General features: G+C 58.1%; 1 protein-coding gene and 1 long non-coding RNA gene across 7 annotated transcripts in view; one reads left to right on the top strand and one right to left on the bottom strand.

The window, feature by feature from the left end:
* Positions 1–1,720: 1,720 nt before the first annotated feature.
* Positions 1,721–21,230, bottom strand: part of ZC3H18 (zinc finger CCCH-type containing 18) — a 51,084-nt gene continuing 31,574 nt past the window's right edge. For 2 of the 5 annotated variants that reach the window (XM_036833738.1, XM_036833741.1), the window contains 10 exons: positions 10,762–10,953; positions 9,908–10,033; positions 8,062–8,163; positions 6,758–6,901; positions 6,372–6,431; positions 5,386–5,564; positions 5,050–5,249; positions 4,556–4,652; positions 3,377–3,473; positions 1,721–2,560 (listed from right to left, as the gene is read on the bottom strand). In XM_036833738.1, the coding sequence (XP_036689633.1) occupies positions 2,347–2,560; positions 3,377–3,473; positions 4,556–4,652; positions 5,050–5,249; positions 5,386–5,564; positions 6,372–6,431; positions 6,758–6,901; positions 8,062–8,163; positions 9,908–10,033; positions 10,762–10,953 (1,411 nt within the window). In that variant the 3' untranslated portion in view covers positions 1,721–2,346. The remainder of the gene's footprint in view (positions 2,561–3,376; positions 3,474–4,555; positions 4,653–5,049; positions 5,250–5,385; positions 5,565–6,371; positions 6,432–6,757; positions 6,902–8,061; positions 8,164–9,907; positions 10,034–10,761; positions 10,954–21,230) is intronic. The other 3 variants (XM_036833740.1, XM_036833742.1, XM_036833739.1) reach the window with 2 other exon arrangements.
* LOC118885240 lies at positions 3,362–9,899 on the top strand. 2 transcript variants are annotated; one of them, XR_005017468.1, is made up of 6 exons: positions 3,362–3,492; positions 3,636–3,838; positions 4,273–4,419; positions 5,244–5,286; positions 7,529–7,718; positions 8,794–9,899. It is a non-coding gene; the product is annotated as an uncharacterized LOC118885240 (long non-coding RNA). The 2 variants fall into 2 exon arrangements; XR_005017469.1 differs by having other exon boundaries at positions 7,529–7,728.

Raw genomic sequence — 21,230 nt, 5'->3', positions numbered from 1 at the left:
AAGTTTACCCCTGAGGAGGCCAGCTCCAGGACAGCACTGGCGCAGCAGACAGGGGAAGGCCTGAGGGGACGGGGCAGGCCTGGCCTGAGCTGGGAGAGGAAGGGTGAGGTGCAGCTGGGTCACAGTTCCAGGAACAGGAAGCAGTGCATGCAAAGGCCCGGGCTGGGAAGGAGGAATGCAAACAGGCAGGGGAGGGGCTCGGTCGGTCGGGGTCTGCAGCTGCGGAGGAGGAGGGCTGGAGGGAGGGGCAGGGGTCAGTAGGCAGAAAAGAAACTTGAGGAACTGGGAATCACTCCCAGTGATTTTGCATGTTAACCGCCTGGCAGGGCCTCAGCCCTCACGTCCCCTGCGGGGCAAAGACGCTGAGAACCCATTATACCACAGAGCCTCCCTTTTCCCACATGCCTGGCCTGGAATGTTCTTTCCACTAGACCTGGGGGAGAGTTGGCTCGGGGTGTGACTCTCACCCCTCCCAGGACACACCCCTGCCCCCAGATAGCAAATGGCAAGCTGCTAGTTTAAACCCAGCTCCGGTCCAGGGGTCCCAGGGCCATAGGTCCAACCCAGGCGCTGGAAGCCAGGTCAGCCCAGCTCTTTGGCACAGGAGCTGGCTGGTCAGCAGGGCCGGGGGGGCGGCGTGCAGACACCTGCGTAGGGGACCCGCTCACCTGCGGGCTCCTGGCTTCAGAGGCCATCACTGCTCGGCTGGCTTGTGGGGCCCAGCGGCTGGGGTGCAGAATGCAGGGACAGGCTGTCACCCAAGGTGTCCTGGACTCTGGCTCTGTGTCCTTGAAAGCCGCCCTTCGGAGAATGGGAGTTCCCTCTGCACCTGGCTTTGACCCGAGGGCAAATCAGATAAGTCTTGAGAAATTGCCCAGACACACTATTGAGGCCGGTGACGCAAGCAGCATTGCGTGTGCTGTGCTGTGGGGCAGGCGTGGACTGCACTGCAAACAGTCCACGCAGGAGGCCCCACGGCGTGGCACTGGCTCCCGGCCGGCTCTCCTGTCCCACATGTCAGTGGCTACGCAGCCTTGGGACCGAGCACCCGGTAACTGAGGTAACTGAACGTAGCCTCAGGGTCACAACCCCAGACCAGAGCCCCAGGCCGTGGCCTCCTGACGGCCCAGAGCAGGGCTCTGGGAGGCATGTCTGCAAGGACTCACGGAACTTGGTTTAAAGTCATCCAAGAGCAGAGGTGCCGATCGGGGACCGGGCGGGGGCACTCCCAGGCCCCGGCACCACTCTGCAAGTTCAACCCACAAGGAAGGGTCTCCCCCTCCAGTGGTCTTGGTCCCGCTGGGAGGAGAGCAGGGGCTGAGGAGGGCACTGCGGGCAGCGGCTCTCAGACTCGACGACAGCCTTTCCCAGCCTGCAGTGAGTGAGACGGCACCGTGGTCCTGGCCGGGGCGTCTCACGCTCAGACACCCGCATGTCCGAGTGGGGTCCAACTGTGCGTTGAGGCACTGAGCGGAGAACTGGCTTTCGGGCTGGGGTCACCTCTCTGGCTCAGGGCCCGCTGCTGGGGAAGGTGGGCTCTCGCTCAGGCGGAGATCTTGGTGTTCAGGAAGCCCTGCCAGGCCAGCCCCCGCGAGGAAACCAAGGTGAGCGCTCCACAGGGTCGGGCCTCCTTCAGTCAGCAGCCCAGCAGGCACTGCCAAGCGGAGGGCCGAGGCGGGGGCCCTGGCACAGGCACACATCACCACCAGGGCAAGACAGCTGTTTATCAAAATATTTTATTTTAGGAGACCCCTCAAAAAAAGACCCTCCACATCTGACAGATGCCCAACAATACCCTCGGCCTTTTTTTTTTTTTGGTCTTTTCTGTATTTTTTTTTCCTTTTTAAATCAACTAAAACAATTTGATGCTTAAAATAAAAGACAGGAGTATTTCCCAATCAGACTTTAGTCAAGAATATATATATACTTTTTGATCCTGGGGGCGGCAGGGGCGGGGAGGACGCTCGGCAGCCTTGGTGTTCCTGGCGACGGGAGGAGGGCGGGTGCCGAGGGCGCGGCCGACCGGGTGGTGAGGACGCCTGACTGTCGAGCAGAGGGAGGACTCCTCGTTTACATAAAATCGACCCGGTCCTCACCGCGCGGCCGCCCGCCCAGCCGGCTCGCCGCACTTCTGCTCTGCGAAGGGGCTGCTTCAGTCTGGGATTCAGCGTCATCTTCGTTACGTGTGTGGCTTCTTTTCCAGCTGAGAAACTTTTTTTTTTTTTTTTTTTAGTTTTTAAAAAGAATCACAGCCAAAATAAGACATTAACTGCAAAATCCAAAATGGCTGCGCTTACCCTATTTATAAAAACAAGTGAGTCCCTGCCTCGGGGCGCAGAGGCCGGGCTACACCTTCCCAGGGATCTTGGCCCGCTTGCGGGCAATGGCGTCCTCCACGGCCTTCAGCTGCTTCAGCAGCTCCTCCCGCCGGGACAGCGTGCTGGCCTTCCCTGACTTGGTGCCTGTGGACGCGCCGGCGGCAGCACTGCTGTCCGAGGCCTTGCCGGGCACACTGGTCACCTTGCTGGAGCTCTTGGACTGGGGGGACAACGGGCGCTTCCTGTGGGGGTGGGGAGGCAGTCAGAGGGGCGGAGGGCCTCTCTCTGCGAGCCTCCTGCCGGGGGCCTGGACCCCAGGAGCGGCACCTGCCAGGTGGAAGGCGCCCCTCCCCAATGGGCGAGGCCCCCCACGATGGGTAAGCGTGCGGGGCCCGGCCCGGCCTCCTGCCTGCAGCCCGGGTTCTGGCCACAGTCGAGGTGGCCTCCCCAGCCCGCTCCCACGCCCCCGAGCGTGGAGCAGAGACTGCGCGGGTGAAGGCGCACAGCGTCGGGGCTTGCCTGGAGCCACGCTATCCCGCCCTCCTACTCTGGTCCTCGTACGCGCCCCGCTCTGTGCTGACGTGAAACCCCACGCTGCTGGACCCCGGCTTCAAGCAGTGCTGTGGGCCGAGGGCTGGGGGCTGTGCCCACCCTCCCCGCGGCCCCTCCCACCTGGCCCTTGACCCAAAGCCAGGGGTGCAGGTGTGCAGAGACTCAGCCCGCTTCCTGGGAAAAGGGGATCCATGCCCCTACTTCCTGTGCCTGACGTGGGAGGGAGGGGAAGGGGTGCCACCATCTGGTCCTGGTCCCCTGGCCGGGAGCTGCGCGCTCTGGGCCGTTCCTCATTCTAGGACCCACTGGGGCAGAGTTAAGACACGGGCCAGACGGCCCTCTTGCCTCTGGATCTGAGCCAAGTGCCACACCCCTGCTGCCTCTGAGCCTGCCCTTGGCTAGTCCTGCTGGCCTCCACCTGGGGAGGGAAGCTGCGCCAGCCCTCTCTGTGGCAAAGGAGCCAGCGTGCTGTGCCCAGGGCATGGGGGCGGGGGGGAGACACTCACCTGTCTGTTGGGGCCGCGGGTGCCTTGGAATTCTGGCCCCTCTGCCGCTCTGGCTTCGGGGAGCTGAGTCTCCCACCTGACTTTCGGTCCCGAGAACCTGGGCAACAGAGGACAAGGTAAGACAAGGGTCCCAGTTCCACACGGGGCCAGCTGCGCAGGGGCTGGTGTGCTCAGACAGGGATGGGGTGGCCCCTCTGGCCACTGGTGACCCCATGCCACAGAGAGGTGGCAGCTCAGTTCAGCTTCCTCATTTTCACAGAAAGACGTAAGGAGCAGAGCCAGTGAGAAAAAGGAAAAGGGGAGGATTGATTACACTGGAAAATGAAGCCCCAGAAAAACACGGAAGCCGAGGTCTAATTTCGGTTCTGGTTTCTTGAGCCAGCATCAAAACAGGCCACCAAGCTCTGAGCGTCCAACGCCAAGCAGACAAAACCCTCCTTCCGTGCCTTGCAGAAACTCACGGTGAGGGTCTTCAAATGGGGAACAAAAAGGCACGGCGGCTTAAAAACTAGAAGCAAAACCAAGAACGGCAAGGAGTGCTTGCTGTCGTGCAAGCGCGGGGGCCCTGAGCGAGGGCAGACGGAGGGGGTCCCGCCCCGCAGAGGCATGCAGGCGGCCCCGGGGCGGGGGGGTGCTTCGGGGCAGGCGGTGTCCACCTCCTGCTCCTGGTGGGGTTCGCGGGACCTCTCCATTTTAAGGGGGAAAGACAGCTTGGAAACACTCAGGCTTTTGCTTTACTAGTTAGAGCCAGTCAGGAAGGGGCCCTGCCTGGGCCAGTGGTTCTCTAGGTGCGGCCGAGCACCGCCGGGGCAGCAGTCAGGTGCGTCCCGCGACACCGAGATGCTGCGCGCCCTCCGCACGCTCACGGCCTCACAAGCCCGGGTGGGGTTTTCCAGAGGCCGAGTGATTCGTGTGACCAGAAGAGATGGGATCCCAGCCGTGAGAGGGTTGTTAAAAAACAAAAGACCAATGCCATTCCTACTAACGTCTGTTTTGGAAGATACAGTTATTTTCTATAAAAATCTTACCTGTGTTATTTAAAAGTAAGTATTATATATAGTTATAACTTCTAAAGTCGTAAACGTGGATAGACACGACCCACCCAATCAGAAGTCCCTTAAGGCCCTCAAGACTTTTTAAGGGTGAACAGGGCGCCGGCTCCAGACGCGGGTGGCTCACCTCGGTCCGGGGAGAGGTTGGCCCGCTTGGCTGGAGGTGGGCTCTGCCTGTCCTTGTCCGAGGGCTCGTAGCGCTTCCTGCTCCCTTTATCAGCAGCCTGGAACGACACGGTGTGTGTGAGGAGGACCAGGCCCTGGGGCAGGCGGCCACCTGCTCTCCGCCGCTGCAGGCACTCCTCTGGGGCTCCTGTGCCACGTGGCCCCGAGGGGGGCAGGGCTCACGGTCTCGAGGCCTCCACGCCAGGGGTGGGACTCCGGCCTTCCAGTCTCTCAGGGCATCGTGGATGTCAACTCAGAGGCCAAGTCGGCTTTGCTCCCTGCCCCAGGTCCCAGGGCTGCCGTGTGGGAACTGGCCCATCTCCCATCTACCCTGTGCCCACGTGGCACTGCCCACGGGGCTGGCCACGAGGGCAGGACGAGCCGGGTGACGTGGAGAGCCGCCTGCCGGCCCAGCCCTGGGCCCCGGAGCCCCAGCAGCACCGCGCACGGCCTCACCTTGTTCAGCAGAGTCAACTTGATCTCCTTGTGGGCGATGAACGCGGCCGGTGGGGGCTGGCCGGGCGGCGCCTGCTGGGGGGTCGTGGGCTGCTGGGAGGACCTGCCGCCCGCGGGGGTTCTCGAGGGTTTGGGCGGCTGCGTGGACGGATCCCGCTTCCGCTTATCTGCTTTCACACCGTCTTCCTTCTTAGACTTTCCTGCCCGTGAGAAACGCCCATCAGAGCCTCCGTTGAGGTGAGGCGGCCGCCCGCGGGCCGGCGGGGGGAGGCGTGCCTCACTGGCACTAACACACCCTCACTGGCACAGTGCCGCTCCCCTGCACACAGGCTCTACCTTTCTCCTTCTTGGCCTGGGCTGGGGTGGGGGAGCGCGAGCTAGCCGAGGACACGGGGCTCGCCAGGTCTGCATACATGTCGTCCGAGTCCACGCTGTGCGCTGAGCTGCTGCTCGATGTGGCGCTGGACACGGAGGAGACGCTGCTCACGCTCAGGGACCTGCACGCACAAGCACGTCTGCACCGCGGCCCCAGCCTGAGACCCGATTCCTGTTCCCAGGGAAGGGGAACCCACCCAGCCCGAGATTGTGGGGGCTCTGGGCACTCTATAGGTGCCGCCCACGTGGCTGTGGCCAGGCCCTCGTGCTCACAGGTGACTGTGCTGTTAGCTGGGCAGGGACACACGGCTGAGCGTGACCAAGAGCGGGACACCCACCCTGGCGACGGTGCATAACAGAGGGCGGACATGGGCCGCAGCGCGAGCAGACGCTGTGCCAGACACCCCAGCGGGCCCACTCGGGAGGCTCTGCACATGGCCGATCTCCTAGGCCCTGGTCCCCTCACAGCCCAGGCTCCACAGGGACTCCCGCCCTCTGAGAAAACCGGCAGCACCGCGTCCTAAGGTGTGTGGATGCTGCAACTGGGAAGGGAAGAGCCCAGCCTTTTTGAAAGGTTAGGTCTTTAACACACCCCAGACCTACTCAGACAGCTTTGGGCAAATGTATACACCACCTGCTGCCTGCAAATGAAAGAGAAAACCAGATTCAAGGAATCTAAGGACTGATCCGATCCTGTCTGCTTTCTCAACAACTGAACAGCAGAACGCTCTCCTGCTTATTCCTTCCTCAGATCTTTTCCATCGGCCGTCCCCCAGCTGCCTCAGCCCGTGCCCGCTCCTCACCGGGGCGGCTCAGGAACAGCCCCTCGGACCCGAGGGAGGGGGATGCTCACACCTGAGGCGGCCTCTCCCGGGGCGCCCTGGACCCTGCCTGGGGGACAGAGGCAGATGCTGATGGGACTGGGGCCAGGGAGACGTGATAATGACCTGGATCTGGAACTAGAGCCGCTGTAGCTGCTGCCGCTGCCGCTGCCGCTGACGGTCCGCCTGCAACGCAACCAACAGTCCGGCTGCTCACGTGTCTGTGGCCTTGACACGCGGGTGCTCCTCCAAGCCAGGGCTCGCTGGCCGGAGACCAACGTGCCCCCAGTGGCCCGCCACCGACCGGGCAGCGGGCGGGGCTCTGACGCCCTCAAAGTGAACCAACCACAGCCCTGGCCAGCTCCCCCACACTGTGCCTCCAGCGGGGGGACCTGGCATCAAGAGAGCAGCCGGGCCCCTGGGGACACCGAGGCTTGGTGACGTGCCGCCGCCCCTGGCCTCCGCTGCCTGGCCGCACTCCTCCGCCAGCCCTGGAAGGCCGGTGCACTCACCTCCTGGGCGGGCTCCTGGCCTGCCGCTCCCTCCTCCTGGCTTCCCGAAGGTCTCCGGGCTTGGCGGGCTCGGGGGCAGGAGCGGTGGTTTTGGGGGCCTGCGGTGGGGCTGGAGGTGGGGCTGGCTTCTTCAGCAGCTTCTCTCTGTGACGTGGGACAGAGGGAGGGTCAGGCCCGGCTGGGCAGGCGGAGGCGGCCCTGCCGGCCGACCTCGGGGCGCGTGCAATGCACGCACACACCCCCCCCCGTGAGGGGCTGTTTCCCGCCGACCCCACCCCACACTGAGCATCCTGCGGCCTCCCCCTCCAAGAAAGGAGCGGGAGGAAGACGGGGCCGTCTGAAGAGCCCCGGAGCAGTGCCGAGAGCTGGGCTGTGCTCCCTCAGTGACTGGGGACCCCACCGCAGTCGGGAAAACGGCTCCCAAGCTGTTCTCCACTGCTGTGTGGGGAAGGTACCCTGCCTGTTTGTTAATAAGCACCCTGAACACGCACGGCGCAGAGGGACCACAGAGCAGACGCTGCCAGCCACGCGACGCCAGCAGGAAGCAGAGTCTGGGTAAAGGAAGCTGCTCAGCACGGCAGCAGGGCTGAGCCCAAGCCCGTGCCGACCAGGAGGCCGACCTGCGCTCACCCCTGCGCGGCGCTGTCTGCGTGAAGCCTGGCGGCCCAGAGCGCCTGCACTGTGGTCGGGGTCCCCACCCAACAGTACAGTGCAGGTGGACGCGGTGCCTGGGGCCTAAGTCACATACCAACACCGTTCCCTTTCTAACAGTGAGCCACCCAGGACTCCCTAAGCCTGAGGCCCGGGAGTCGACCCCGTTCAGGAGGAAAACCTGCCACGGGGGCTGGGCCAGGCGCACGTGGGGACGGCCAGCGTCAGGACGGGCCTCGCGCTCGGCAGAGCTGCAGGAGCGGAGCCCACTCTTACCCGGCGGACCGTGCACCCCAACCCTGCACGCCAGGTATTGTGAGGTTTGTGTACTACGTTCTAGATGCTTCTAACCCCTCCCGTCGTCACATCTGTTGAGAAGGATCGATGTGACCAGCTCCAGGAGCAGCAGAGAAGGTGAAGGACGGCAGGGCTGAGGCTGCCACGGACAGAGCCAGGGCGGAGCACGGCAGGTCCCCAGGGCAAGGGGCCCTCACGTGCCGCGTTGGCTCCTGACAGGTGAGGCTCCAGCCCCAGAGTGAGCACGCTGGAGCACGGACGTGGCCCGTGGCCCCGAGGCCCACACCCGGGAAGCGCGGGGCCAGGTCTGCACCCCGCGCCCCTGCCCACTTCCCGGGGCCCGTCGCAGCACTCACCCTGCTTTTGCAGGAGGCGGAGCCGGCTCCCCCTTGGTTCTGACAGGTCTGTGCGGCGAAGGCGTCGGGGATGGGGACGGGGACGAGGAGAAGGACCGGGACCTAGGGAGTGAACCAAGGTGAGAGGAGGCGCTCCACCCAGCCCGCACCCCCGGAGGGGCTACCGATCGGCCTCGGACGGGTCTCGGTCATCTCCTGAAATGCACGTCAGAGGGGAAAAGAGGTGCCAAGGGGCAGGCAGCACCCCATGAGCCGTCAGCCGGGAGCCGGCAGGAGGCCCTGGAACAGTCAGTGGGGCTCGCAAACACAACCCGAGGGGAAGGTTAAGTAGCGAAGAAAGCATCCCCGACTTTGTGAGAAGAGCTCAGCCGTATACAGACCACACACAGGGCCTTCTTCCGTCTGTCCCCGTGTCACCCAGTGCTCACAGAGGGGAGACTGCAGGTAAGCCCCCCACACCCTGGGGTTTCCAGAACCCCCAAGTTTATCAGCTTGGTTCCAGGCTTCTTCCCCACAGCTCACCAGCCTTATTTCCCACGTGGAACCACAGAAGGCGTCTCCTGCCACTGATGATGGATACCTTTGCTGTCTCCCTCCCAGCCTCCTACAAGCAGCCTTCCCCTGGACACCCAGGCACTGCTTACACTTCTGGCAGGGAGGCCGTGAGGCCCCAGTGCCCACAGCTGGCCCTCTGGATACCCTTAGCCAAAGGCTGGCTTTCCTTTCTCACAGCTGTCACTCAGCACAAGATGACACTCAGGAGAAGCAGGCCCAGCGGTCATCTAACCCCACAAACCCAGGAACGCGGCCTTCAGACGCAACAGCTTCAACGACCTCCTCGTGCTGCTCCCACCCGCCCTACACTGTCCTAGGGTGAGACAGCCTGCCAGGAAGGGGCGCCACTGGGGGCCACAGACCCCGCAGGAGGACCCGTCGGTTTACCCCAAGAACACTTTGTGACGTGCTCCCCAGGGAAGCGGTGGGCACGTGCGTCTGTGTGGGTCTGTGTGTGGTGTGCGTGTGAGCGCGCAGGGGTGGGTCCATGCCCCGCTGCGGCCCTCTGGGAGAGCTGCGCCTGTCTGCGACTGCGGGGACAGAACCACACAGGCGGCCCCGCCCCGCGCAGCCTCCCTCTGGTCCCAGACCTGTCCTGGGTGGGGCCCCACCTGCGCGTCTCAGGCTGGCAGGAGGCAGAGAGGGCGGGGGAGTGACTCTGGGTCCGTGTGCAGGTGGCACCGGGGGTGGAGGCGCACGCAGCAGCCTGCCCTGGTTGAAAAGGCTGAAGAGGCAAAAACGGTGTCAGCCGTTTCCTATTCCTCATGCGAACCAGTGACTCCTCCCACCCAGACGATGGCCAGAAATTCTCTAACATCCCAAGCAGTCTGCCTATTTTCAGTGGGGAAATACTCCCCATCTTTCTGGAACAGGGCAGTAGCACCTTCTGCGAAGATGGAAACAGTCTGTATCTGAGCCCCCAAACAGGGGTTGCGCACACTCCAAAATTCCAGTGTGCTGGAATGTGACCCACCACGTGTGGTCAGTGCAGGTCCACAGGAGGTCACCCGAGCTGGCGCTGACCCTGTGGCCGCCTTGTTCATGATATGAGCACAGCCCCCAATCAGGCCAACAGCGGTGTGGCTTGCGAGCCCCGATGTGCACCGTGCACTGTGTCGGTTCCTCAGCCCCTCGCTGTGTATTCTTCAGAATTCACCAGACACCTAACCTAGTGAGACTATTCCTCAACAAATGAGGAGCTGGAAGGCCCCCGTCAAAACAGAAAGCTGCCGTCACGCAGGAACCTGGACGAGCCGGCGCTCTCCACACCTGCTGGGCCTCAGGGACGCACCTGGACCGGCTGCCTGAGAACGAGCTGCGTCTGGAAGACCGGCTGGAGTAGGAGCTGTAGGAAGAGGACCGGGACCGGGACCGGGAGGAGCCAGAGCCGGAGTAGGAGGACGACCGCGACGAGGACCTGGAGCGCCGGGAGAGAAGAGAAAGGCTGCGTCCCCTCCGCCCGCCCCGGCTCACACAGACACGCCGCCCTCCGGGTGCCTCGTGGACGCGCTGCATTCCAGCCCCCTTCTCGTGGCAACGGTGCTTGGAAACCAAGACCTGCGTGCCGGGCGCGCTCGCTGTCGCTGGTGACCCAGCTCCCAGGCCCTCGGGGGACAGAGCCAGGATACGTGTGCCCGTGTGTGTAGGTGAGCGTGTCTGACGCGGGCAGACACACGCGTGGGCATCTGTGTGTCCACCAGTGCGGGCAGTGGAAACCCTGAGTCCACAGACACGTCCAGCCCCCGTCCACCTCCGCAGGCCCCTCCGGGCCCTCTTCAGGGAGAGCCCCCGCTCTCTCCGTCCACAGCAGCCTCACTGGTCTGTGCAGACCTAGCGCACACGCAGACTGCACAGCTGCTGACCCAAACTCGCAGGTGACGGGGGGACCGACTGGGCACGGGGGCCAGGCCGCTCTTCTGGTCTTCCGCCACGCAGTGTCTCTCCCCACACTGACCCCTGCCCAGGGCTGTGCTCCACTCTGGGTGGCCTGCACCCCGGCTGACCTTGTTCTGGGGGGTATGTGAAGCCTCACCAAGGTGTGAAGTGTCAGTCCTGTTAGCCAGCGATGCTCTAGAACCCAGCTACGCCACACCCCCGCTGAGCAGACAGACGCTGCTCAGTCCGCTGACCTCCCTGCCTCCTTACCTGGAGGAATTAGAGGCAGAGGCCGACGAGGCTGATGTTTTCCGACGCCGTCGTGCCCGGCTAGGGGAGACCGATATCCCAAGTTTCTTCTTGGGAGACTTGGACCGGCGCCAGGGGTCCTTCCACTCGTCGGCTCTCTTCACCTGGGGCCCGGCAGAGGCCGTCTCCTTCTTTGGTGGCTCAGCTTGACGGCTGAAATCACAGAGGGGTTAGCAGGTCTAGGGCCACCTCCCAGCAGACAGCAATGTCGTTTGCTGAAAGAAACTGAGTCAGAGGAGAGACCGCGACCTAACGGCTCACTCCAGGAACGCCGAACACACAGGGCAGCAGGTGCTCTGTCTACGGGAGACCTCACCTGGAACCAGACACGCGGGGCTCTCTCCACGAGCGGTGCCTTCCAGGGCAGCAGAGTAGCTGGCCATCTGGCGCCATCCTCCCCCAGAACCCCTGCCTTCCCCACTGCGTGGGCTCCGGGAGCACAGGGAGGAAGGGGCATGTTCTCTCTAGAGCTGGCGCACAGTGGCCACACACCGGCACTTAGGAAGCTCAAGGGATCGAGGAACCCCTTGTCTGCAAATGAGTTAAACCCAAGCCTTACACATGTCCTTTGTTCTCTAAGGTTTAATTCACTGAAAGAACTTCATCTCCCAGCGAGAGGGACGACAGCAGGACAAGTCAATGCTGTGACGAAGAGCATCAAACCCGAGGGCCAGCGGGTTAGTGAGAGCAGCCCGCCGCCACAGCGGGCTACCCACGTGGTCACCACCAACTGGGAATGCAACAAGGCCGAACCACGCAGGGGAGTGGGAGCAACGGGGTCCTGAGGGTGTGAGCAGGGGGCCGGGGGCCGGCAGCAGCTCAGCAGCGCCGCACAGGGGACAAGGCTCAGCTCCAAGCCAGGGTGCCCCACACCCCACACCAAAGCACCCCTGCTTTACAGTGAGCCAGAGCACAGGGTCCTAGAACAACTGGCAGCAGTTCAATATGAAGGTATCTGCTGGCCTTGTGATACTTATTAATTAAAAAATCACACAGAAAGTAAAAACAGAGAAATAAAAACCCCAGTATCCCGCTCTCTGGGGTCAGCCACCGCTTAGCGTCTCTGAATCTCCTCTCTGCCTTTACTTCACTCCCCACGATGAACCCTGGAAGCACAGCTGAGCCCGCCTGGGGACTGCTCCGCCCGGAGCTGGCCTCCCTGAAGGTGCAGCAGTTCACTGTCAGGTGTTACGTAATTTAGACATTTCTCTACGGTTAGCTGTTTCTGTGTTTAAAAAGCACAAAGAACAGTAAAATCACCCTTTATGTAAGTCTTTATGGACATCATGTTTTTCCAAGGGCAAATTCCTAAGATGGGGAATCAGTGGGCCAAAGGAGGTGAGCGTGTAACAGGTTCTTGGTAAACAGTCACACGTTCCCTGCAAGTTGAGCAGCTTGCACTCAGCACAGCGGGGGCGCCTGTCTTCCCTCCCTCTCATCAATTCTGGGCTCCTGTGTAACCGGTGGGGGGCGCCACGGTGCAGCCCACGCAGAAGTAAACCTGAGCCCTGGCAGCTCCACGCACAGAAATGGGCTCCCACCTGTGCAGCGGCACCTGGCGGCAGGGAGGCCACCTGAGCTCTGGTGGTGCCTTGTTCTTGGCCAGTTTTCTGGGAACGCTTCTGCGTCCTGTATTTCTCCCAGGCCACTGGCTTTCACTTGCGCTGGCGGTGCTAACGCTTGTTACAAGTGTAACAGCTTCTTCCAGGCTCACAGAGCCTCCTCCGTTCTAAGCCACACTCGCTTCTAGCTGCTCTAGACCTGCTGTCTTTCTATTTTAACCCCCTCCCCCTCTCTGGTGCACGTTCCTGCCCACTATCCCGCAGGCCAGTGGACCCGCTTCCATTCCAGAATGGCTTGTGGGCGATGCCATCTCTGGGGCATATAAATTCTTACTCCGAGGGGCTGTGCTCTCCCATTAATCTGACTTCTCCTATTCTAGAATCTTATCTGCACACAGGACCACAGTGTTGTCACAATTCCGGATACTCTCAATTTTCAGAGGGTTCTGGGCGTGTCCTGTCCGTTGACCTAGAGAACAATGGTAGCGGTGCCGTCAGCCCTGCCCCCAACCTGCTGGGCTTTGGGTTAGAGCGCTGTCAGACTTAGGAACTGTGTCTTGCCTTTGATTCCCACCTTCTATGGGTGTCAGCAAAACATCACAGTTTTATTCAAAAATGGTCCTGCCTTTTGGGACTAGAATTTTAGAATTACATAAGTTTTCTATCACCAGCATCTACTTACATTACATCATAACATACAACAACCAACACCTGTTGATATTTTCAGACCTTTTCAATCAATCCACCAACGAGCAAGTTCCATGCCTACTATTTGCTAAGAGTCCCACACCAGGAACAACACCCAATGTTTAAAATCGTCCCAAGAACACACTAAACTGAGGCATAAAACCCCTGTAATCTCAGCCGCAAATGCTGAGAGCCACTGCCCCATCAGCTCCTCAGCGTGTCCTCCTGGAAGTGTCCAGGAAGGGAGTGAAACCCGCCTGATGACTCTGCTCTGGCCCGGGCCATCCCAAGCTGCTTTCACCTTTACACTTCGTGTGTTGTTCTCTCTAAAAATGCAACAGGAAACGGAACACCTTGGTCACTAGGTTTTTCATAAGTCATCACAATGGCCCAGCTCTGTCAACCTGTGGCTCTTCTAACACAGGGAGGAACAGACGGAAACCAAGGGCGTGATTCACGATGCAGCCATGTCAGTATGGAGTGTCAACAGAGTTCATTAACAGTTCTCTTTTGGGAAACTGTTCCTATACTACTGGGGAAGGGTGGGGAAGAGGCAAAGCAGGTCTGCTCCCAACTCAGGCCTCGGGGGAGCCGTGACAGAGGACGGGGCCTAGGTCGGTACCCCTGACACGCAGCCTGTCCCTCTGCTTGCTGACAACACACCAGAGGAGAGCCTAAAGAGACCTGGAAAGCCTGGCAGCCGGACAAGCAACTATTCTGGACCGCAGTAAACAGCAGGCGTACCAGGCTCTCCCCACGGGCCACCCACCGAAGGCTGGCGCACGGGCCGCTCCACGACGGGAAGCTGGAGATACACGGGAGGAAACCCGAGGGAGTGGGGACGGCTGGGAGGAGGACGACTGCCAGCCATGCTGGCATCGAAAGCTGACAGAACAGATCTGGAATTTGCATAAACCCTTCTGAACAGAGAGGGGGAAACACCCTCTAGTGATCTCCGAGCAGCCCACCCCAGCACGGCCACAAAACAATCTTATCTTCCAGGCACCTGATCCTTTGTTCAAGGCCACAAGAGAGGGACTCTGAGGAGCAAAGGGCACGAGAAAGGGCCCCCGAGTCCCCTTGCGATGCCAGGGCGGAGGTGAGAGGCACGGCAGGCCACAGCAAGGGCGTCTGCAAACTCCAGCCTGAGTAGCAAGCCCAGTTTTGGGTCAAAGATAAGAAAAGATAAAAAGGAGGAAGGTTCTCTTCGAAGACGGAAGGGTTAAAGAGAGGGAGAGACACAGGGAGAGGGAACGGGCAGCACCCGGGTGGCTTTTTCCCAACTGGAATCGCTCACGCCTCCCGAGGGCCTTCTCTCAGCCCTTCCCCTCGAAGCTGCCGGCCTCGGTCATCCCGGGGCCCGGTGGATGTGGAGCCGGCCCCCAGGGCCCCGGCCGGGACGGCCATCAGCCTGCATGACCTGCCCGGCTGGGAGCAGGCCTCCTCCAGGCTCCGCCAGGCTGGCGGCACCCGGGGTCCCGCACGCAGATGAGCAGGGGATGGAACAGGCCCCGTTACTCACGCCCCCGCCCCCTCACTCCTACTCACTTTCCCCAGGGGGCCTGGGAAGGTGAGGGCAGTCCCCAGGGAGTGGCACCTGGGACCACAGACCTGTTGCTTTAATCCTCAGATTTTGAAAACATATTTCAACTTCAATGCGAGGTTGGACTTCAATTTCTGGGCGGGGTCGTGAAAACTTTGTTTCCAAGGCGAGGCCCTGTTACTCCCAAGCCCACTCCCAAGCTTCCTTCGGTTCTGTGTGGACCCCAGGCCCCACGCCGTTCCCACTGTGAAGCGCAGCCATGGCCTGACTGCTTTCATATTCACCTGCATTTACCCAGTTCCCAGCAACCCGCACGTCTGCAGTTAGGTCAGAACATGTGAGAGACCACGAGTCTCTCCATCTTCTCAGTCGGGCAGCCTCTGTAGTTCAGTGCATTAGGCAAGAAGTTAAAACACAGGTACACCTTTCCTCGAAAACACCCCGGGCACGGTGACTTTCTCAGAGCAGGTCAGCAGGTAAGCCGTGACCAGGATAGATTGGAATGAGATGAGAAAGATAAAGAAAGGTTTCCTGAGCTCTCAGGGCGCATCTTTCTTGCTAACAGAAAGGTCAGTGCTGGGGATCTAACTCCTTAAGCGCGAGGACCGAGACAGAGTGGAGTGGGAGGTGCCCGTGGCCCGGGGACAGCGCGGCAGGTGTCCAGTGCGAGCGTCTGACACCCTCGAGGTTAGCAAAGGCAGGCGACACCACCATGGGGGCCTACACAGATCACAACTCGTGGTGTTCAAATTCATGAAACCCATGAGTTCCACATAGAAGACGGATGGCACTGAAGGCGGAGCCGCCGCGGCAGGAGCTGAGGCCGGAGGAGGGGCAGCAGCACTCAAGGAAACAGGGAGGAAAAAGCACCAGAAGCAGAGGGAAACCTAACACGCACTTCTTTGCAAAGACAGCAGAGTCCCACGGACCAGTCAAAGCAGACCTCGGCGACCATAACCCTTGTCTCCAGGGCAGCAGCAGGCCGGGCAGCCTCGGCCCACGGGCCAGCGTGAGCCGAACGGAGACGCACGGGCAGGGATCCAGCCGCCGCTCGGCCAACCGCACAGCAACCTCCCGCCCCCAGGGCCTTCGAGAAGAGTGGCTCCTCGCCTGCCCCCAGACCCCCCGGTGGGCACGCTTGAGCAGGGCACCTCCCTGCTTTTGAAGCGACAGCCTGCCAGGCTCCAGAGACTGTGAGGAAGCGGGGACAGCGCTCCCTCACGAGGACTACCGGTCTCCTAGGAAATGAGAAGCGGGCCATTGCAACCAAGAGGCACCGAACCTCACACTACACCCAAATGTTCAGTAAACAGCTTTAAAGCTAGCAGGCAGTCTGGGCAGGAAGGTCCTGGTTACTGCTTCTGTCTGGAATGGAACCCCTCTGCCTGGGCCGAGGACACCCTAATTACGGCCGGCGCCCCCCACCCCCAGCAGAGCGCACCCCCCAGCCGGGCTGTGAAGAGCAGAGGCCGCTGCACAGCAGGGACTCCCCATCACAGAGATGCGCCCCGCAGAGCGGGCTGACAGGCTCTGCTCTGGTCTAGAAACAGCCCAGCTACAGCAGTGGGCAAAACGTCTCCAAAGGCCTAATTACAAAGGCAAACCTGGATGAAAGGAGTGGCGCCATCTCCAAGCACAGCCACACTGCGGCGTCCGGCCCGGGGGTCTGGAGAAGAGCCAAAAGGAAGTAGGCAGCTCACCAACCACCTGTCTCAGGGCGACAGCTCGGGCAGGTGAGGGGCAGGGGTCGGAGGTGGTGTAAGAAGGGAGCCCCGGGTCCTGCCGGCGCCGGGCAGAGGCAGTGCCCACACCGCTGTGCGCCCGCCTCCCTCCCCCTCCCGACTGCAAGGTGGGTTTCGGGAGCTCGTGCTGTTGCAGATGAAACAAAGACCCATCACCACGCTTACTCTGTCACCTCTCCCCACGTACAGCCGCAGGACCCACAAGTGAGATCCCGGCACAGACTCTGCCCCACTGTCCAGAGCCCCTCACACACAGGTTGGAGACAAGAGCTTCCCAAGTGGTCTTTCTGGATGAAGCTTTGTCAGTCTCTTGTCTCAGGTGAGAAAAGTTCTTTCTATTCAGCTGTTGATGAAAAATTCCCGGGGCTTCCCTGGTGGCGCAGTGGTTGAGAATCCACCTGCCAGTGCAGGGGACACGGGTTCAATCCCTGGTCCGGGAAGATCCCACATGCCGCGGAGCAACTAAGCCCATGTGCTACAACTACTGAGCCTGTGCTCTAGAGCCTGTGAGCCACAACTACCGAAGTCCACGCGCCTAGAGCCCATGCTCCACAACGAGAGAAGCCACTGCAATGAGAAGCCCGTGCACCGCAACGAAGAGTAGCCCCTGTTCGCCGCAACTAGAGGAAGCCCGTGCGCAGCAACAAAGACCCAACACAGCCAAAAATAAATAAATAAAATAAATAAATCTATTAAAAAAAAGAAAACTTCCCAACCTGTCAAAGGCTAAATAAACGAGCTCTTCTATAAAGGGAGGTCACATAAAGGCATCACGGCAGGGAATCTGGCCGCCTCCTAAAGACGCGGCCGCTCCAGCTCTGGCTGATCAAGGGAAAGGAAACAGGAGGCCACGCTGGAAATCCTGCTCTGGTGAAACCCCACCCTCCAGACTGGCCGCAGGGCTGGCGGGGCCCCAGCCAGGGTGATCAAAGATGGAATTCAAGACACCAGAGACCAGTGAGCCAGCCTAACCCGAGTGATGGAGCGCCCCCCGCAACCGCCCTGAGGGTAGTAGGTGCTGGGGGTGGAGACCCATGGGAGCAGAACTGAGCCCAACAGAAGGAAGCAAACCAGGTCAGAGGCCGGCAGCAGAGCAGATCAGCCCATGAGAAAAGCTGCATCTGATTTTAGGAAGAATTCACGAAGTTTCCTGAACCCTGACCCGATAGTTCAGCCACTTTCTCACTGAGCCCTTCCTCATGGGAGACCCTGTGGTTGTGTAAACGTCAGATCTGGAGGCTATTCTCACCGTGTTCTGCTGCTTGGGGGCCAGGCCAAGACATGCTACTGCCTTTAAAAAAACCCTCCTTTTGGATCTGCTTATACTTCCCTGTGGAGAGGCCAGGCAGCCCTGGAATGTGAACACAGGCGTCTGCCCCATGAGCTACAGATGGTCCCTGGCTTACGATGGCTTGACTACAGTTTTTTGACTTTCAATGGTGCGCAAGTGTCATGCCTTCAGTAGGAGCTGTTCTTTGAATTTTGCATTTGGATCTCTTCCAGGGCAACAAGCCACAGCGTCTCCATCAGCCACGTGACCACAAGGGCAGACAACCACTACACCAAACAACCCTTCTGGACCTAGACAGCCATTCTGCTTTCACCTTCAGTATGGTGTTCAATAAATTACATGAGCTTTTCCACACTTTACAACGTCTGGCAGGTTAGATGCATTTTCAATGCACAACGGGTCCATCGAGACGTGACCCCTTGTAAGTTGGGTGGATCTGTGGTCACACGCAGACACAGCTGGCCTGCCCTTCCCCAGGGTCCCTAAAGCCACACTCGTGTAGAGACGCCCCTGAGCTGGAAATATAGACATCTACCTGGGAAGAGTCAGCTGGCTCCTTGGAAACAAGCAGAACATCCTAATAGGGCTGGGGAAGGCGGCCTATAGCCGGAGGAAGTATGCTCAGAAACCGTGAAACCACAAGAGTGGACTTGCTAATGTGATTCAGGAATCCACAGAGTTACACGTAGTGACACCCGAGCTATCACCTGCCCTTCTTCCTTGGGTCCCTGCTTCCAAGACCAGGCATCTGGATATGCATGAAAACAAAGCCATCTTTTGAACCTGGAAAGCAGAACGCTCTTGTGTGTCACATTAACCCAAAACTCACGACGGCATCTGTCAAGTGCTCATGAGCGCTCCCTCTGTGCCGGGCCCTGAGACTGCAGTGCCCTCTGGGGGTTCCATTCTACGAGGGCCACAGATGACAACAGATAAATAAGCGAGTAATGTGAGGTCAGGGGGTGACAAGAGCTGTGAGAACAGTGAAGCAGGGTGAGGAGACAGGAGTGAGTGGGGTGACCCCCTGAGCAGTGGGTAAAGCCCTGGAGTCAGGGGCAATGGCAGAGCAAAGACTGGGGCGGAACGCTCGCGGTGAACGGTGCAGAGGTGGAACAGCTGCCGGGTATGAGCAGAAGGGCAAAGGGCTTCTACCAAAAAGGGGCATCAAAGGGACCAACAAGAGAAAGATCAAAATAAAGCTCTTCAAACACTCAAATGGATATATAAATTTCAGATAACTTAAAGAGTGATTACTGTAACGTAAAAAGATTCATCAAAGTAGCCTTTTAAAGAAAGAACTCTCTCTGGGTTTCCCTGGTGGCGCAGTGGTTAAGAATCCGCCTGCCAATGCAGGGGACATGGGTTCGAGCCCTGGTCTGGGAAGATCCCACAGGCCGCGGAGCAACTAAGCCCGTGCACCACAACTACTGAGCCTGCGCTCTAGGGCCCGCGAGCCACAACTACTGAAGCCTGTGCGCCTAGATTCCGTGCTCTGCAACAAGAGAAGGCACCGCAATGAGAAGCCCGCGCACGGCAACAAAGAGTAGCTCCCGCTCACCGCAACTAGAGAAAGCCCGCGTGCAGCAACGAAGACCCAACGCAGCCAAAAATAAATTAATTAAAAGAAAGAAAAAACTCTCTCAATGCGTCTAAAATATGATTCACTCTGAGTGCTCTGTAAAACCTCACTTTGCCCAATGTTAGGAAAAAATACAGTAAATTCAAGGAGGTCAGCTCATTGTAATCTAGAGGATGAAAACAGTCAGATCTGGCACTGACCACAAACTAAAATGAAAGATTACAGTCCGGACATTTACTTTCAGAAACAGAACTGCACACAGGACGGAAGTTTGTCCAAACGAAAGGACAAGAATTAGGGATGAGAGCCTTGTTTCATCCACCAAAAAACTGTTAGAACTAATAAACGTATTCAGTACAATTGCAGGATACAAAATCAACATACAAAAATCAGTTGTGTTTTTATACACTAAACAACAAACTATCTGAAAGAGAAATAATCCTATTGATAATCGAAAATAATAAAATACCTAGGAATAAATCTAATGAATGTGGTGAAAGAGCTGTACACTGAAAATTATAACACTGATGAAAGAAACCAAAGAAGACACAAAATACTGAAAGATGTTCCACGCTCATGGACTGGAAGAATTAATATTGTTAAAATGTTTGTAACACCCAAACCAATCTACAGATTCAATGCAAACCTTACCAAAATTCCAATGGCATTTTTCATAGAAATAGAAAAAACAACCCTAAAATTTAGGATTTAGTTATTCTAGTTATTACTTTAAAATGTATATCTCAGAAATAACTAAATTTCCTTGTCAACTGCATTATTATGAACTTTCATCAAATCTTTAACCGTGGTCATTTTTAAGTCTTGTCATTTACAGACAGTTCTGGGTGTACTCTGATGCTTTTGCAAATATGTTCCTATAAAAGGGTTTCAGGGCTTCCCTGGTGGCGCAGTGGATGAGAGTCTGCCTGCCAATGCAGGGGACACGGGTTCGAGCCCTGGTCTGGGAAGATCCCACATGCCGCAGAGCAGCTGGGCCCGTGAGCCACAACTACTGAGCCTGCGCGTCTGGAGCCTGTGCTCCGCAGCAAGAGAGGCCGCGATAGTGAGAGGCCCGCGCATAGCAATGAGGAGTGGCCCCCGCTTGCCACAACTAGAGAAAGCCCTCGCACAGAAACGAAGACCCAACACAGCCAAAAATAAATAAATAATTAATTAATTAATTAATTAATTAAAAATTTAAAAAAAAAAAAAAAAAGGGTTTCATCTTCAAGGAATTCATGGAAAAGACTCTGACAAGTACAGGTTTCTGGTAACTGACTATACTGCTGAACTGAACGAATAAGCATTTTCAGAACTCTAATGGAAAACTGATGCGAACTCGTAAAAGTGCTAACAAAAGATCAAGATGAAAAAAAAAATTAATTACATGGGATGGAGTGAACTGATGAGGATGATTATAATTTTTGTGACTTTCTGTTTGAATAAAAAAAAAAAATCCCACAAGGACTCAGAGGCAAAAAATATACAAATCAATTTTCACTGCAAAGTAAAGGAGCTGTTACAGTGGAGGATTACTGGACTGAACGTCAATATTATGACATAGTATGAGTGTGTTTCGTGTTGGGTAATTGCAATCATTGTTGCTTTTGTTGTGGTGATCCATTTACAATGCTTGGTGTCAGTCTATCAAAAAAAAAAAAAAAAAAAATTTGTATGGAACCACAAAAGACCCCAAATAGCCAAAGCAATCCTGAGAAAGAAGAACAAAGCTGGAAGCATTGCACTTCCTGATTTTAAGCTGTACTATAAAGCCGTAGTAATCAAACCAGTATGGTATCGGCATAAAAACAGATACAGAGACCAATGAGCGGAATACAGAGCCCAGAAACAAAGCCCTGCATATCCGGTCAATTAACATGTGACAAAGAAAAGGCAATTATGTGAGGTTGGTGATAACAAGCCATATTGTGGGAATTGTCCTGCAATGTGTAAGTGTATCAAATCACCACATCACACACCTGTAACTCACACAATGTTATCTGTCAGCTGTATCTCAATAAAGCTG

Source organism: Balaenoptera musculus, chromosome 19, assembly GCF_009873245.2.
Source record: "Balaenoptera musculus isolate JJ_BM4_2016_0621 chromosome 19, mBalMus1.pri.v3, whole genome shotgun sequence".
Lineage (NCBI taxonomy): Eukaryota > Metazoa > Chordata > Mammalia > Artiodactyla > Balaenopteridae > Balaenoptera > Balaenoptera musculus.
The sequence above is the reverse complement of the archived record's forward strand: the minus strand, read 5'-3'. Positions and strand labels throughout refer to the sequence as shown.